This window comes from Myotis lucifugus, unplaced genomic scaffold (genome assembly GCF_000147115.1).
Source record: "Myotis lucifugus unplaced genomic scaffold, Myoluc2.0 scaffold_90, whole genome shotgun sequence".
In the NCBI taxonomy this organism is placed as follows: domain Eukaryota; kingdom Metazoa; phylum Chordata; class Mammalia; order Chiroptera; family Vespertilionidae; genus Myotis; species Myotis lucifugus.
Genome location: NW_005871138.1, coordinates 2,692,116 through 2,710,932, shown reverse-complemented (window position 1 = coordinate 2,710,932; position 18,817 = coordinate 2,692,116). Strand labels below are relative to the sequence as shown.

General features: G+C 47.0%; 1 protein-coding gene across 3 annotated transcripts in view; it reads right to left on the bottom strand.

Moving 5' to 3' along the window:
* Positions 1–18,817, bottom strand: part of SLC13A3 (solute carrier family 13 member 3) — a 43,097-nt gene that overhangs the window by 19,889 nt on the left and 4,391 nt on the right. For 2 of the 3 annotated variants that reach the window (XM_023756181.1, XM_023756182.1), the window contains exons 2-7: positions 18,503–18,636; positions 8,849–8,915; positions 5,799–5,984; positions 3,348–3,473; positions 1,879–1,971; positions 823–927 (exon numbers count right to left, since the gene is read on the bottom strand). In XM_023756181.1, the coding sequence (XP_023611949.1) occupies positions 823–927; positions 1,879–1,971; positions 3,348–3,473; positions 5,799–5,984; positions 8,849–8,915; positions 18,503–18,636 (711 nt within the window). Of the gene's footprint in view, positions 1–822; positions 928–1,878; positions 1,972–3,347; positions 3,474–5,797; positions 5,985–8,848; positions 8,916–18,502; positions 18,637–18,817 lie in introns of all 3 variants that reach the window. The other variant, XM_023756183.1, reaches the window with a different exon arrangement.

Genomic DNA, 18,817 nt, shown 5'->3' with positions numbered 1-18,817 from the left:
AACTCATTTATCCTCAGAATAATCCAGTGAGAAATGTGCTATTATTATACCATTTTACAGATGAGGACACTGCGACACAGAGAGGTTACGTAACTTAAAACCCTCCTATAGCTTCCCATTACTCTTACTAAAAAATACCAAAATGCTTAACATGTCCAACAAGACCTCCATGATCTGGCCCTCACCTGCCCTTCCAGCCACGTCTTGCCCACTTCCCTCCCTTCCCACCAGGTGTGGGTCACACTGGGCTTCAAGTATCCTAAGTTGGTTCCTACCTCAGGCTCTCATAGACACGCCCAGTGTGTCTCCAGTTTTTATCTCCACTCTTTCTAACTTTGGTTCTTCCCAGAACTATCCAAAGTCAAGGCCCCCACTCCATTCGTTTATAATTCCACTCTCTCACTCTTTCATTGCACTCATTACAATGTTATTTTGTTGTCTAACTACTTGTTTTTGTCTGTGTCCCCAGCATCTAGCATAATGCTTAGCACATATTAGGCTCTCAAAAAATGTTGACTGAGTGCATGAATGAATGAATGAATGACGTGATTGGGGCTGCACAATTTGTAAGTGACACAGCTGCCCATGAAACCCAGTTTTGTCTGATTTCAAAGACAAAGCTCTTAATACATGAGAACCCAAATGTCTTATCCTCCAAACCACAACTCTTTCCAGAGCAAAAGAAGGAGCCATTAATAATGACCAGGGACCAGAGGCATGAACCTCGCCCAGGTCACCCCGCTGCACTGCCTCTCCAGCTCCACGTGGCCCATCCCAGAATCTTCCCTGTTGGACTCCACCTGTGGGTCCCCAGAGGCTCACCCAGGTTTGAAGAGATTGGACCAGCCAGGGATGAACTTCGGGTCCCGGAAGAAGAGGAGGATGGCGAACATGCAGAAAAGGACGAAAACGGCCCGTTCAGCAAACCTGTGGTGTAGATATGCAGGCACGTGGTGACCGTGGGCTCGGGCCGTCTGCGGGGTGGGAAGGCCTCGGGCAGGTGCCCACAGTGTGACTGGGCCCCGACCCTGCCTCTGAGAAACTGAAAGGAGGAGTTCACTCCCCAGGAAGCCCCCCGCGTGAGGAGAGGGCTGTTCCGTGGTGTGAGTGGTTCCTGCCTGGGGCTACCACACTCGCCAGGGTCCTTCCTAAGTATCAAGCAGCCCCTCACCAAAACTATTTATATAATTTTTACTGGGAATTTCCCAGAGTCCTAGAAAGAATCCAGAGACAGACAGAAAGAGTGAAAAAGAGAGAATCAGAGAGACAGGAAACAGAGAGGTAGGCAAAGAGTCACACACAGGGATGAACATGAGCGCAGAGTGGGACAAACACAGAAAGGGACAGACATGAAGAGAAGTAGAAAGAGAGAGAGTCTGCAAATGTTGGGGGCAAATATCTACCCAATGTGCCCATTTCACAGATTGGGGAACAGAGCCCAGAGAGGGTTCGTGCCTTGCCCGAGGTCGCACAGGAAGTGAGTGGCAGAGTCAGCCCTTGGGGGCAAGCCTGCTGACTCCGAGTTATTGTTACCACAGGAAATACACACTGTAAACAAGGTCCTGGAAGCTGCCCAAAGCAATGTTGAGTATCCCATGTACCAGGAGGGAAAGGGTGCATTTGGCCGGAAGGAGGCAAGTCCCCACCCCAAGTACACCCTGAGGAGCTTCCTAGTATCTACCCCAGCACCAGGGCAAGGGACTGACTGTGTGAGCCACCTCCCTACCCTCCATCTCCAGGACCCCATTTCAGGCCACTGGTCCTGATATGCCCCTGGGACTCAGCCCCCGGGGACCCAGGGATCAGACCAAGAGGTAACTCTCTTGAAAGTCTACCGCCCAGTTTTCTCTCCACCCCATGGATCCCTGGATCGCGCACACCATGTGCCCCAGACTCCTGTATTCCTCCTGAATCACAGCTCGAGCCCTTTCTTCTCCAGTGGCATTGACCTCTGTGTCCTTCTTCCAGCCCCTGAAACAGAAAGTAGAGAAGTTAGGAGTGGCTACTGCAAGGGTGACTAACTTCGCCTCAGCCCACCACCACCTGGCCAGGCCTCATTATCTCTGTTCGGGAAACTGCAGTGGCCTGCTGGTCTCCCTCTGTCTTCCCTTCCTAAAAACTGTTCTCCCCACCTATAGCCTGGATGCTCTTTTTAAAATGTGAATCTGATCATCTGACTCCCAGGGGATCCTTTAGGGGAACAAACAGAAACATGAATAAACAGACAAATCAATGGAATAAAATAGAAAGCCCAGAAATATAGCCAAATATAAATGGGGATTTATCTGTGATAAAGTTGGTATCACAGCTGGTATGCAAAAGATGGGCTATTTGTTCAATGGTGTTGGACATATAGTTCAATGGAACAGAATTGGGAGTTCAGAGATAAACCCATACACATCTGTGGCCAATTGATTTTTGACAAGGATACCATGACAATGAATTTAAACCTCATAGCACCCTAAGGATAGACTCCAAATAGATAAAAAAGAATTTAAATGTGAAAAATATTAAAATATCAGGAGAAAACTGTGATTACTTTTTTTTTATAACTCCTTTAATGGGAAGGCCCTTTTAACTGTAATGGAAAATTCAGGAGCCATATGAGAAAAGATTGATAAATAGTCTATGTAAAATTTTCTCAAAAATCCTACATGAAAGAAAGCACTGTAAGCAAAGTAAAAAGCAAGTTAGAAAAATATTTGCAACTCATATGGCAGAATAATCACTAATCTTTCAATATATAAAGAGTATTAGAAATCAATAAGATCAACCAACACCAACAGTCCATTTGAAAAATGTACAAAGGATATAGACACACAGTTTAGCAATTTACAGGAAAGTGAATACCAATGGTCCCCATGAATATATAAAAACTTTTCATATTGCCCCCCAATGTTAAAAGGTGTTCAAAATTACTCTCAATAAAGTAAATGCAAATTACTTTTCTCTTATCATATTGGCAAAAATCCACTTTGCTATATGGTAACGGACACTCTTATAGGTGGTAAATGGGAGAACAAATTAGTACAATTCTTATGGAGAACGACTTGACAATATTTATTAAAATAAAAATGTGTTTTTATTAGTGGTTTAGTATCAATGACGAGTGAATTAACGGAGGGTCTGAGCATAGCAGGCAGGTCACACACCACCCACTATCTGCACACGGTAGGGAAGTGAGGTCTACAATAGTCACCAAGTGAGAAGATAACATGACATTATAAAGACAATCCTCAGTGTATGCAGAAGACCAAGACTCAAGCAGCCATTCCCTAGTGAGAAGGAACCTGGGTCAAACACAGCTCAGTCTGGCCCAAAGCTCAAGTGAAACATGAAGGTGGTACCTCGTGAACATTCCCCCATACAGGAAGGAGATCCAGAGCCAGGCAATCAACAGGAACAGCACCATAAGAGGTAAGGCGAAAATGAACCAGGAGCCGAAATTCACCACGTCGCTCTGTGGGAAGGCACTGGAGAAAAGAGGGAGGTGAGAGCCAGCCAAGATCAGCTATGCCGGGGTGTGTGTGTGTGTGTGTGTGTGTGTGCATAGAAAAATGAGAAGTATGTTAAATATTCACAATAGCATGAAAGGTATTTCAAATGTTTATTTTTCTATATTATCTGAGAGGTATTTCAAATGTTTATTTTTCTATATTATCTGAGAGTCCTATAATGTACCCACCATTACATGTATAATCAGAATAAACTAATGAAATGAATTTGGGGAGCAAAGCCCCAGGAGGACGCTCAGGGCAGCTATTGCCCTGCCTCCTGGGCTCCCAGCTGGAGAACCGGAACTCCATATTACTTAGCATTCCTTCTAAATCTTCTCCTCCAAGACCAGAAAGTCCAAGCCTGAGCAATTAAATGTTGCCGATAACATGCATGTAATTTATATACAATTTACTCCAAATCCTTCGTGTTTGATATTTTCACTTGCAACTCCAGCATTTCCTCCCTAATTTCTTAAAAAAAATTTTTTTTTATTATTGATTTCAGGGAGAAAGGGAGAGGGAGAGAGAGAAACATCAATGATAAGAATCACTAATCCGCTGCCTCCTGCACACCCCCTACTGGAGTTTGAGCCCACAACTCGACTGGGTATTGAACCATGACTCCCTGGTTCAGAGGTCAATGCTCAACCATTGAGCCATGCCGGCCGGGCCCTCCCTAATTTCTTTTAAAGTTGGGACAAAGTTCTGCTCGTGTCAGTGTGGGCAGGCAGCCTGAAATTTCTCTGATAGCAACTGCCACCCCACGCATTCCCCGCATCCCCCACCTCAGGACCTGCCCTGAGGCTCCCAGAACCCACATCTTTCCTGTCCAGCCTCTTCCGGTTGAGCAGACTACAGGGCCAGCCCAGGCTGTTCCCACATCGGAAACAGGGCCATCTAGGTTTGCTAACCAAAACCTAAGGCACAGCCAGGTCTTGCTCAGAGAATGGAGATGAAAAGACACCAAAGATCTGCAGCGGGCTGAAGTCAATTGGCAAAGTGCTGACGCCTGGCCCATCTCACCCCCCCTGAATCACACCCTGCAACTGAGACCCAGCTGCATTTTTTCATCTCCCCCAGTGACTCTAATAAGCACCCAGTGGCTGAGAATCACTGGTTTCTACCATCAAATCATACAATCAAGGAACTTAGGCACCTGATATAATATAGTGGAGGTTTAAGGTTTTAAAATCAGTTTGTGGGGCAAAACTGGAGTGTACTTAAAATTTCTCATAAAAATAATTTCAATTACCCACAAGTAGAGGACCGATTTATGTATGCCAAACCTGCTCTCAGGAGACCACCACCAGCTTTCCCTCACCCTCCCAATTTGACTCCGTGGTTGAGTAGCAGGAAAAGAAGCTGGTCAGCGCTGGGGCCATGTGGGACATCAAAGACTTTTTGCTGTTATCTGCTTGCCAAATGCTTACGTGCGCATTTGTGAAGATTAAATCAACGCAGGCCATATCTCCACTGCACAGGAATCTGAAAACCTCTCAGAATCCTAGAATCTGAACATCTTAGGATCTTGAAATACAGGAATTTTTTAAATCTTTGAACTAAGAGGCTTGGAATGACGGAGTCGACAAGCCACGCTGTCTGAGAAGCCTTCTCCTGTTCTCATGCAGGCCTCTGTTGGAACAGTTTCAGAGATGGGGACACTTCACCTCCTGGCAGAACCCGCTGCCCCGCTGGCCGGCGTGCGTGGCTGTCAAGCTTCTCACTGGACAGGACAGTGCAGACCAACGCCTCCAGTTGGGGTGTTTTCAAAGCAGATGCCACATCATGTCACCCTTCTGCTCTCAGCTTCCACGGACTCCCCACTGGGTCTTACAAGAGCTGCCTTAGTCTGGCCTCTTCTTACCGCATCTCCTCCCACAATCCCCTGCACCTTCTACACTGCAGCCTAGCGGGCCTTTATGCTGTTCGCCTTTGCTCAGGCTGCCCCTCTGTCTGCAAGGCGCTTTCCTTCTGTGTCTACAGAGCTCACTCCCTCACTTCTAGGCCTCTGCTCAAATGTCATCTTGTTAGAGAGGTCGTACATCCGTGACCGACTCACCCCTGTGCCTCCTACCCCTTTATCCTGCTTTGTTTTATTTCACAATTTATCACATGGACATCTCCCATATTCATTTGCTGTTTCCTTTATCTCCCCACCAGAATAAAAGTCCCACAGAGCAGAGACTTGGCTGGGTTTTATGCTGCAGCCTGGCCAATAGAAGGCACTCAAGATACATTCCCTGGATGTTAGTTAACTGAAGGGGTGAGGGGGGAAGAGAGAACGAGGACACTTGCTTTTACCTCTTGATCCCACCAAGAAGGATGAGGTTGGGAGCCGTGCCGGTGAGAGTGGCCGTGCCCCCAATGCTGGCTGCGTAAGGGATGGAGATGAGGAGGCCCTTCCAGATGTTTTTGCGATATTCTTCCGCCTTCTTGTCGCTGTCTGCAAGAGCCGGCGGGTCCTCTGCCTCCTCAGGGAAGTCTTTGCTTTAAACAAACCCAAGGAGACGCCATTCAGCACACACACAGCAATCCTGGGCCCACACGGAGCAGCGCACACATTGCTGGGGTGCGGAGAGCTCCGTGGTCTCCTGAGAAGGTAATTCGGCACCGACATCAAAACCTCTAGAGCTGGGCACCCCTTCAGCTCAGGTGTTCTCTGCTAAGAATGAGCCCCAAAGAAATAATTGGGCAAATGTCTCAGGTATGGGTACAAGAGTTCCCCATGGTGTTAAATACCATTTCATCATTTTAATTTAGAATAACCTAGATCACCATCAAAAGGGGATTGGCTAAATAAAGATAATCCCCTTTCTGGATGCTATTTAAAAATTGTGATTTAGATGAGTGTATTAAGATGAAAGATATCCATTATGTAAAGTGGATAGGTAACAGCACTAGTTTTTATTTTATTTTAACAATATTCACATTATTTCATGAATATTTGAGTTTTAAGAAAAGTTAAAATAGAAATAGGCAAAGTCATTTGGTACCTTTCTCGGGGGTTGAACTACGGGTCCTTTTTCTCTATTTGTATTTTTTCTGGGTTGTTTTCCTCGCACAGTTAGAGTTTTGGGAAAGAATGAAATTAAGAATTATTAATTATATAATTTAAAGTTAATGATGTTGACACAAATGTGATTGAGATAAAAAGATGTTCACTACACTCCATTAAGTGAGATAACAGTTTCCAAAACAGCATATATAGTATTGTCAGCATTTTTATTTAAGAAAATGTGTGTATGTATATATAGAGATATCAATAAATAATCTAGATTGGTATTTGCGTAACTGTTTTAACTTGTCTTTGAGAGTGAGATGCTGAATATATTTTTTAAGAGTGTTTTTTTTTACTTGTGCAATTATAAAATGTTTATAAGTGAATGACATTAAGAATTGCTCCTGTGCAATTAAAAAATCAAATGTTTTAAAATAATAAAAGATCCATCAAATACTGTCTGGTTTTAATTGCTACATGAGGGGCCCCGTCTCCAGTGGACAATGGGGACATGATCTGAAGTCCGAAAGGGACACAAGGAAGCAGCTGGAGACCCATGTCATCATGGTCTGACAGGGGTCCTCAAACTACAGCCCACGGGCCACATGCGGCCCGCCGGAAACATTTATCCGGCCCGCGGGTGTTTTTGCCGCTGCTGCCTGTCCTGCTTAGCAGCCGACTCGTCCCGGGCCCGCAGTGCGCATGTGTGGAATGTCTGAGGGACAGTGAACTGGCACCCTGTTTAAAAAGTTTGAGGACCTCTGGCTGACTTCTCAGGTGAGTGGCCTGGTCAGGAACTGTGGCCTCTCAGATCCGGGAACCCAACCAGACTGAGCCTCCCAGTGAGAATGAGAGAGCAGATGGGCCCTAGGGTTCATTTAGTGCGACCCCTTCTTTGTTTAGATGGGAAACTGAGGCCCAGAGAGGGGACGGGGCTTGCATCCAACGGACACAGAGTTTTCCTCTAATGGACATGGCGTTCCAGAGAGTAGCATCAGGTATTTTCCAATAAACTCTGCATAAACTCTGCATAGGCAGGAGGTAAAAATTGATTCCCAGGTTGCATGGTAGTGAGTGGCTGGGCCATCACAGAACCCGTGATCTCAAAGCTGGACTCAAGGCTCCCAAGTGGTGCTGGGAAGGAGTACAGTCCCTGGGATAAAACAATCAGATGTAAAATCATATTCCTCCTCTGCTATCCCTCCATCAGCTCCCCTCCATTCAAAATCAAAGCTACATCAGTGGCCTATGAGGTCCCACATGCCCTGTCCCACTACTACCACCCTCACCATACAGGCAATCTCTCTAACATTATCTACCATCCACTCTCCCAAGTCCAACCACGCAGGAAGCGTATAGGCTTCTTGTCTGCTTTGGACTCCCAGGAATTTGCACCTGCTGGTCCCTCTGCTGAGAACACTCTACAGATCCTCCACGATCCCGCATCTCCTTCTGGTGTCTGCTCAAGCATGACCTTCTTAGAGAGGCCTTCCCTCATTACCCATTTTAAAGCTGCCCTTTCCAGTTCCAGGCCCCTGCCCTGGCCTCTTTACTGCTTTTTTCTCCTGCATAACACTCACAACCATGGGACATATTATGGATTTTACTTGTGAATGAAATAGACCTGATCGATGCCCAGCAATGCTGAGAGCAAATCCCTTTACTTCCTACTGTTCCATCACCATTAAATCAAGATAACAATGCCATTAATAACAAGCGCTACCATCGTGCATGTAGAGCCCAGCAGCTGACATTATTCCATTTAATCTCAAAACAACCCTTTAAGCTGGGTTCCAATATCACATCCAGTTGTTAGGTGAACTTCATTGAGGCTCAGAAAGGTTAACTGACACAGCAGGTAGGTGGCAGAGCCCGGGTTCAAAGTCAGATCTGTGTGGCTCCAAACCCCAAGATCTTAACCATATTGTTATACACAAAGTACACCAAAGACTGAACATGCTATTGATGTGAAGGTGCTTCTGGACTCACAGAAGTCACGATTATTACTGTCTCATAGGACGTCTTTGTCCTTGGCGCCTCTCAACCTGGTCTGCACCTGCTCTCCTTCTTGACTATCATGTGGCTTGTGCTCTTCTGCTCTTCTGGGCCTGGCCTGGAGACCCTCCCCTTACTAAAACTCTAGGGATTGAATGTACTCCTCTGCCTGACCACATCTGCATTTTTAAGGATTCTGTGGAGATCTATACATAAGCAAAAGGTGGAAACTTGGGCAAGTATGTCATTTGGAGAAATTTTCAGAGATGGGAGGGAGGTTGCTTGCAGCACTGAGTTCTCGTTCATCATCTCCTTGGACCAAGAATTGGCTCCTCAATGATTTTTACCAGGAACTCACTCTTCTCTTCTGGCAAGAAATTGCATCTCCATGGGCACAGGGTTCATGCCTTTTGTCCCCACAGCAACTAGGAGAAGAAAGCATGATGTGCTTAGTGTCATGTGAGTGGGACAGGAGTGTGCCCATCCTTTTGTAGGCAGTCAAGAGTACTTCTTCAGGGCTCACTCTTGGCCAAGAATCCCATACTATTCATTCAATCAAATAAATAAATAAAATAAGTCGCTCAACATTCCATCTTCCTGCCCCACCCGTGTCTATTTGGAGACCCCAGACTTGAGGGCAGGGAGTTAGCTAGCTGTAAGACTGCTTGACAGCCCAGAACTCAAGCCTAGGCTTACCTGAGCAGCCATTGCCAAAGGGATGTTTGGGAAAGACTAGTCATGAGTGGTAATGGATCAGCAATGGAATGGGTGGCCCCAATCTCCCAGTTATTCATTCAAAAAGTATTTATTGAGCACCTACTATGTGCCATTGACTATGAGCTTGGGGTACACAGTGAAAAGTATACAAGGTCCCTGTTCCCATGAAGTTTATGTTCTAGAAAGGGAGACAGACAGTGAACACAGAAAGAAAATTTCAGGTAGTGATGAAAGTGAGGGAGGACATAAAACTGGGCCAGGTGATGGAAAGTAATTACAGAGTAGGGAGAGGGAGCAGGCGGCCTACTGTAATCAGTCAACAGAGAGACACCATACGCTGATGGCATTGGATGTGAGACCTTAAGGATAAAAAGGAGCCAGCCACATGAAGAGTCTTGAGAAGAGAGTTTCGAGCAACAGAAACAGCATGTGCAAAGGCCCTTGGGTAAGAAGCTTAGAAGAACTGAGGAACCACGAGAAGGCCAGTGTGCTGGGAAAGTAGAGAGTAGGGAAGCCTAGGGGAGATAGGGAGTGGGACTGCACTAGGCTAGTGGCCATAAAAATGCTGAGAGTGAATAAGTTGAGTGTTTCTGTTCTTCTTAGACAAGGGCTTGGTGCAACTTGGAGTCCAGGACCAGAACTGTCCGTGAACCCTAGCCGATCACTCCATCAGTGATGTCACTGAGTGACAAGACATGAAAATCTATGTCCTTGTGGAACTTACCTTCTGGTTAGGGAGACAGACCATAAACAAATAAGTATAATGTACAGTATGTCAGATGGAAATTAGTGTCATGGAGAAAAATAAAGCAGGGAAGGGGCCCGGTATTCTGGGATCGGACAATCTTTGTAAAGGATGGTCAAGAGAAGTATGACTGAGAAGGTAACAGCAAACAGACACCTGAAGAAGGTGCGGGGGTGAGCCATGCAAACCTCTGGGGAAATTAAGAGCAGGTGCAAAGGCCCTGAGGTGAGAGGGTGATAGTGTATCCAGAAGCAGAAGGGAGACCAGTGGGGCTGGAAGGGCCCGAGGGAGTAGGAGAGGAGTAGGAGGTGAGGTGAGATAAGTGGCAAGGGGTGGGGGTAGCAGAAAGTGGGCTGGATCATACAGGAGACTTGGGGATCACAGTAAAAACTTTGGTTTCTCTGAGTCACATGGGAGCAGAGGCGGAAGAGTGTTGGATCAGGGTCAGGACAGGATCTGACTTTATTTTAAAAGTATCCCTTGCTTGATAGTGTTTTATAGACAAGAAAAATGGAAGAGATTGAAAGTTCTTGCTGCTGAAATCATCACCAAGGACAAAAGAAACCATCCCTAGGTATTGAGCATGTGACTGGGTTCTGGGTTCAAATCATACCTTCATCATTTACTATGTGACCTTAGATCAGTGGCTCTCAACCGGGGCCACTTCTCCCTCCCATGGACATTGGCAATGTCAGGACACATTTTTGGTTGTCACAACCGGGGTGCGGGGGGTGCTCCTGGCATCTAGTGGGTAGAGGCCAGGAATGCTGCAAAATAGCCTACAATGCACAAGTCAGCCCCCCACAAAAAAGAATTATCCCACCCATAATGTCAATAATGCTGAGGTTAAGAAACCCTGGTTTAGAGCTATCTCTGAATCACTCGGCACCTCAATTCTTTAATTCACAAAATGAAAGTAGTAGTTTTCCTAGGGTTGTCAAGAGGGTTAAGGAGTTGACTCATTTGCTACAGACTGAATGTTTGTATCCTCCCCAAAATGCATATGTTAAAATGTAATCCCTAATGGGATAGTATTAAGAGGTGGAGCTTTGGAAGGTAATTAGGTCATAGGGGTGGAGCCCTCATGAATGGGATTAGTGCCCTTATAAAAGAGACCCACAGAGTCCTCCTGCCCCTGCAACCATGTCAGGACACAGCAAGAAGACAGCCCTCTATGAAGAGGAAGTCGAATCTCACTAGACACCAAATCCACTGGCTCCTTGATCTTGGACTTCCAGCCTCTAGAGCTGTGAGGAGTAAATGCCCAATCGGGGATATTTTTTATAGCAACTAATGGGCTGAGGTACCATTTAAAGCAGGGACTGGCAAATTTCTTCTGTAAAAGGCCAAGTGGTAAATATTTTAGGTTTTGGAAGTCACATGGTCTCTGTTGTTAACTACTCAACCCTGCCATGATATCACGGAAGCAGCCACAGACAACACGTAAAAAGTTATCTGGGGCTAAACCTTTATTTGGGGGCACTGAAATTTGAATTTCATATAATTTTCACATGTCACAAAATATCCAACTTTCGATTTCTTTCAACCATTGAAAAATATATCAACTATCGTTAACTCACAAAAAAACAGGTAGTGGGCTAGAGTTGCTGGGCCGAAGTTTGCCAGACTGTGATTTAAAGAATGTCACAGGAATCTGAGCACTAGCCAGGAGTTAGTTCACGTGGGTTGCTCTTGAGAAAGAATATCGAAGTGGCCCCTGATGTCTACCTGCGTTATGTTGTTCTCTTGTTGGACCTAAAGAATCTTGCACGTCACTGGCCTCGAAGTCACTGATAAAACGGTGAGCCGAAGCAAGGATGCTAAAGTTGCCTAAGCACAAAGCCGCTTGCCTCCCACAAAATGCCAAGCACCCCCACTCTTGCCAAATGAATGGCTGCCACTTCCTTACCCAACCATTAAGCTGCCCCTGACTTCTGACAGCAACTAATCTAGAGCAAAGCCTGCTCCCTTAGATGCCCCTTCACACGACCTGGCCAACGCCCAAGCCTTATGAGAGGGCCTTTCACACACCCTCTTACTGAGACGATCAAGCCTGTCCCGTGTGCGCCCCCCCTCCCGGCAGCAGCAGAAATACACTCAACCTGTTCGACTACAGATATGTTTCTGGGATCTTCGCCCACGTGGACTGGGAAGAAGGGTCTAGACTCCTGTTTCTGCTCTCTCCCTGCCTCACCCAGGGACCTGGGGAAGTAAGTTCCTTCCTCTCTCCACTCTGGGCTGCTCCTTTCCTGTTTGTACCAGGACTTAAAGCCCCCGGAGCCTGGCCTGCTAACACAGCCTCCACTCCACTTTCTCCATCCCTGTCCTCACCTCACCTCACCGACACAGCCACTGGGTGAAAGGGAGCATCTCTCTTTGCACTGGAATGAGCTTTGTTTCAGGTCTTGGGGTTGATCATTAACCAACCCCAACTGTCTGATCCCACTGCCCACAAAAGCAGGCGTCTACCCCAACCTCCCAGGGTCTCCTACCTCCTGACACCCTGCAGTGTAAATAAGAGGGAAGACTGAAGTTTGCTGTGTGCTATTTTTACTGTGTCTGACCACCAGCCAGGGTCTGAAGGCTAAATGCAGATCAGTTCACCCTGGGCCAAGGGGACGAGGGCCTAGGGGCTCCCGTGATGGGAATACATGTCCACATGCAATGCACAGGGCCAGAGGCCAGGGCACTGAAGCAGGAAATGAAGCTGTTAATAGGACACAGATGCCGGGAGGCAAAGTCGCTCCCCAGGGGATGGCCGGACAGGGAGAACTCTGACCCAGTGACCCCGAACCCCCACCTATTGCTAGCTCTCTCTGTACCCTTCCTCCACACCCCTGGGGAAATGGCAGCATTTCCTGGGAGTGCCTGAGTCCCACCCTGGAGGTTCTGGTTTAGTGATTCTGGGGCCGCAGTATTTTTGAAGAGTTCTGCAGGTGAGTATTCTGGGGAGCCCAGGTTGAGAACGACCCCCCTGAAGTTACAGATGGGGGAACTGAAGCCTCCTGAGGCTGCCCACCCCCTCAGAGGGAGCATGTGTTCACCAGTTGACCTCAGTCCCCCCAGCCCCTGTCACTCATCCACGGACCCTGGTTGCTGCCAGCATCTGAGCTAGGAGCTCCGATATTAGACTGTACATGCTATATACAAGGCTGGTTAGAGGTTGGGGTTTATGTAAGGTCTTATTCAAATAATACCAGTACCTGAGTTTATATCAGGCAGGGCAGGGAGAGCTGGGCAGGGGTTATTACCGTCCTCTTTACACCCAGGGAAACTGAGGCCTAGAGAAGTGGATTAGGGTTGAGATCAAGTTGTCCCAAAGGGTTAGTGGCAGAGTCAGGCTTGTTCCAGGACTATTGATTCTCCCCACCCCCTCTCCCTTGAATCTCACTCCATCTCCAATGGTGCCCACCTGGCCCTTGGTAGGTCTGACCTGGAACTGTTAACCCTCGTCTAACCTTGACGTTGGGAACACAGAAGCCCCGCAGGAAAGAGTTCTTGCATCAAATTAAGTAAAGAGAGCCCCAGGGAAAGTTAAAGGGCCCAGATGAGGCAGATTTACATCCATGCATTCAATTAGCGCTCACAACAACCTAGACGGCAAGTATAAATATCCCCATTTTATCTATGAGGAAACTGAGGCTTGGAACAGTTAAGTAACTGGTCTATTCATTTCTTTCTTTCTTTTCTTAAATATATTTTTATTGATTTCAGATAGAAAGGGAGAGGGAGAGAGAGATAGAAACACCAATGGTGAGAGAATCATTGACTGGCCATTTCCTGCACGCCCCACAGTGGGGATTGAGCCCACAACCCCGGCATGTACCTTGACCTCCTGGTTCATAGGTTGACACTCAACCACTGAGCCACACTGCCTGGGCTGGTCTATTCATTTCTTAATTCCACTCATTTATTGAACACCTACTACGTGCCAAACAATGTTGTAGGGAAACAAGACCACAGCAAGGAAAGAGATGGACACAAACTCCCCTTCTGCTTGGCGTTTACAAGGAGACAGATAATAAACAAATGAATCCCTCTCAACCAGGAGGCACAGGAAACTTCAACTGTGCCTGACATGAGGTTTATTACCAGCTCCTCCAATGCCTGGAAATCTAATGGTTTTTATACAACTTCCACATAGTAACGAACCCCTTCCTGTGTTCCCGGTTCTCATTTCTCATGTAAACTTCACAAGAATATATTTGAAATGGGAGGTATTGCCCTCATCTTAGAGTTGAGAAAAGAGCCCCCCGCTCCTGGCCTCATGAATGAAGAGCAAAGGAGGCGGGCGATGCTTAACCCAGTCTCAAATCTGGATTTTTGAATGGTGGCCTCTTGGACACTCCTAAAGGAAAGACATGGTGGCAAACTGGGCTTCTTTGGGCAGAGAAATGCAGGAGAAAGGATGGTAGAGTTTAGCCCAACAGCCAGGTGGGCCCCTTACTGGTTGAGGGAACTGGGCAGATACTTCACCACTCTGAGCGTCAGTTTCCTGCTCTGTGACATGGGCATGATGAGAGGGCCACCCGCAGGGCCGCGGTGGGGGATCTAATGAGAATGTGCAGGTAGAAGGACGCTCCTTAGTCCCCTGGGCAGCGCTAGGAGCAGAGCTGGTGAAGGAACAGACGAGAAGAGCAGGCTGTCCTCCAAGTCTGAGGACCCCTGGGGTCTTGTCCAGCGAGCACCACCCTGCCCTCGGCTCTGTCCTGCTCTGACGTGGTGCTCAGAAGCACAGGTTCCACATCCCGACAGAGCTCAGCACTTTGGACAAATCGTTTTGCCTCTGAGCCTCAGTCTCCTCATCTGTGAAACGGGGGTCATCTATCTCACAGTACTGTTGGGAAGATTCAATGAGCTGATGGGTATGAAGATTTTAGCACAGTGTCTGGCATGTGGTGGGTCTTCAAAAAGTGAAAGTGCACACTATCATTGTGGTTGCTGCTTGGCTGTCTCTCATGGACTTACAGCCCCTGGAGCCTCCTCACCCCTGTCCTGACCCGTGAGCACAGCCTCCACTCCCTCCACCCCTGTCCTCACCTCACCGCACCTCACCTCACCGAGCAAAGGCACTGGGTGAAAGGGAGCATCTCTCTTTGCACTGGAATGAGCTTTGCTTTAGATCTTAGGGTTAATCGTTAATCACTCTCTGATCCCACTGCCCAGGCGTCTGCCCCAACCTCCCAGGGTCTCTACCTCCTGACACCCTGCAGCACAAATTGGAGGGAAGACAGAATTTCGCTTTGTGCCCAACATTGTGTGTGACTTGGGCAAGTCCCTTCCGTTTCCCAGGTCTCAGATGTTTCATCTTTGTAATAAGGGACTTGGCTTTCAAACCTTTTTTTGGCCACTAGACTCTTTGAAAAGCTCTTGTGTTGGAGGCAGAATGACAGGGTCAGGACACGGGCTCTGAAATCAGCCAATCTGGGTTCAAAACACCAGAGCAGCTGTTTGAAAGTGGGGTGACCTGCTCTCTTTTATTTTATGTATCCTGTTTTGTTTATTCCTCCCTCCATTTCCATTCTTCTGAATGGGGCCCATGCTAGCTCCTCCTCATTCAGATGTCAGGCCCTAAGAAGAGTCCTTGCATAAAGTATGTGCTCAGGAAACACCTGTGACTGTTACTTGGCAGCTCGGTGTATAAAGCAGATCCAGCAGGGGCAGCTGGAGTTGAAACGGGAGGAGCGAGCCTTCACTGCTTGCTGCCACCCAGGGCACTTACCAGGCAGCTCTCTTGGAACCCAAGACTCAGGGGACACAGTTTGAAAACCAACTACAAAATAGGGATCCACAACCTAGGAATCCAGCCCACTGCCGGCCAGCGTAGAATGATGCTAACGTTTTTAAATGGCTGGGAAACATCAGTAGAAGAAGAATATTTCATGATGTTTACGGGTTCGGCACCATAAACAAAGCTTTCTTGGGACACAGGCGCGCACACAGTCGTTTATGTATTGTCTCTGGCTGCCTCCTCTGGGCAAGGGCCGAGTTGATTGGCTGTGATGGAGTGGCCAGCAAAGCCTACAGGGACTATCTGATCATTCACAGAAAAGACTTGCCAACCCCTGCTCCAGAGCGTTTCTTCCCTTCCACCTGGAAGCCCTTGACCTGCCTAGACCCTGGCTCTGTCCTTTACCAATAAGGTGCTTGGTTCTTTACCTCTCTGAACCTCCTCTATAAAGTACTTACAGTCATTGCTAGGTTTCAGGGCTGCTGCGGAAATAAAGTAAGCAAGACCCCTTATTACATGATGGGGAAGTAACCATACCGCAGTAAATGAGATTGAATGTAGATGGTCAGTGGGTGAATATGTATATTTTCAGCATGAATATGTATATATTTACTTGAACGAATATTCGAAAAAACATAACTAGCACACAAAACCCATGGTGTCATGGGTAATGTTTGTTGTTAGGTGGGGTAAAGGACCCAGAGTTTCTGGGGTGCATCTACCACCCATTTTTCAATATGTGGCTTCCATCTTTGGGTGCCAGGCAGCATCTCTCACCCCCTCCATCATATTCCCATTCCCATTGGCTAAACTTAGTCACATCTAATTGCAAGGTAGGTTGGGAAATTCAGCTTTTTCCCTGCCCAGCCATGTGCCCCAATAGGGGTTCTATTACTAAAAGAACAAAGGGCCTGGCCATGGTGTCTCAGCAGTTGAGTGTCGACCTATGAACTAGGAGGTCAGGGTTTAATTTTCTGTCAGAGCACGTGCCAGGTTGCGGGCTTGATCCCCAGTGTGGGGTGTGCAGGAGGCAGCCGATCAATGATTCTCTCTCATCATTGATGTTCTCTCTCTCTCTCTCTCTCTCTCTCTCTCTTTCTTTCACTCCCTCCCTCCCTCCCTCCCCCTTTCTCTCTGAAATCAATAAAAATATTTTTTTTTAAAAATAAAAGAATAAAGGAAGAATCAATACTGGGTATAAATTTTCAATCTCTGCCCACATGTACTAATGTAAAATTTCTGTTTAAAGATATTTATGTAAATAAAAAGGAAGATGTTTTAAAGCAGACAGGATGTGGTATTTGAGTTAAAAAAAAATCCTTATTCTTTAAGCCACCTGCAGACAGGTATTCTTTTACCTGTACCCAAACGAATCCTCCATGATTGCAGCTGGTTTCATGGGTAAGAGAGTGGACTCTGGAGCCAGGCTGCCTGGGTGCAAAGTGGGGCTCAGCCATGTGCCTGCTGTGTGACTTGGGGAAGTCACTTCCCCTCTCTGAGCCCTCGTTTAATCATCTGAAAACATGGCAGCTACTTGCATCTGGTTTTATTTAGAACACAGAGGTTTCAGAGGCTTGAGTGACCCCTCAGCTGTGCACATTCCATTTGTTGCAAGGCCCCTCTTTGTTGTATTTATTCATTTGGTCCCTTTATCTCCATTTCTCACTCCCGACTTTCCCAGAGCAGCCACTCTGATGTGTTTACTGTGTTGCTCTTTATTTGTTTATGGTCCTGCAAAATGTTTGGTCATTTGTGTGTGATTTTAATTTGCATTATGGTATTTACACAGTGGAGATGTATCCTGTATCTCCTTCTGGCTATTTTTTCAATCACAACTATGTTTTATGAGCTCCATTTATATAACTGTATTTGCTCCTAAAAGCAGCGGAGTGCTCCGCGGTGTGCACCTGCCCCACTTTCCCTTCCCTTTCACTAGTGATGGCACCCATGTGGCTACCAACTCCCACCCCACTGAGAATGCTGCTGTGAACATCGCCACATGCGTCCTCTCAGGGTCCTTGGTCAGAATCTCTTTAACATTTACATTCGGGAGCAAAACGGCTGAGTGGCAGGGTATGTGCACATTTAATCTGATTAAATATTTGCAGGGCGCCCTTAAGAAAGACCGACCCAGTTTCCCCTTTCTCTAGCAGTGCTCAGAGTTCCAATGGCTCCTTCCTGCCAATACTTGGCATTATCCCGCTCTCTCATTTTTTGCCAGTCTCATCGAAGTCCGTCTCATTGTTGTTTCAATTTGCGTTTTTCTGGGCATTAACGATGTTAAGCATCTCTTCAAATGCTTTAAAAAAAGGTTTAGCCCGGCCAGCGTGGCTCAGTTGTTGGGTGTCGACCTACAAATCAGGAGGTCACGTTTCAATTCCTGGTGAGGGCACATGACCGGGTTGTGGGCTCGATCCCTAGTGTGGGGCATGCAGGAGGCCGCCAATCAATGATTCTCTCTCATCATTGATGTTCCTATCTCTCTCTCCGTCTCCCTTCCTCTCTGAAATCAATAAGAATATATATTTTTAAAAGGGTTTAATGATAGTACCTATTTCATAAAACTGTTTTGAGAGGTGGAGATGGTGTATGGAAAGTGTTTAACTCTGCTTAATATATAGTAAATTCTCAATAAGTGCTATTTTTTAAGTACCATGGTTTGACTTGGTTACTTTTCAGTTATTATTACTATTATTAAAATACTGGACACATAACAGGTGCTCAATAAGTGCCTTCCCTTTGCCTGCCCTGACACCCTGTGGATATCCCCACCCACTCCTCCACCTGCAGGTTGGCCCAGCCCTGTTCCACAGCCTCACCTGTGTTCTCTTCCTCCTCACCAAAGAGGTTCTTCAGGATGGCGCTGGCGATGGGCAGCATCATGGCGGTGGAGGCAGTGTTGCTCAGCCACATGGACAGGAAGGCGGTGCTCACCATCATTCCAAAGATGAGCCTGGGAATGGAGGGAGTTAGAGGCAGCGCTGGAACTGGGGTCCAGGAGGTCCTCTGGTCGGAGTTGGCCACACCGGAAGCACACAGCCCCCTCATTTTACAGATGGCCCCCCTTGTTTAATAAAGTTGCCTTGGTTTAGCACCAAGACCCGCTACCATCTCACCCCAAACAGCCTTCCCAG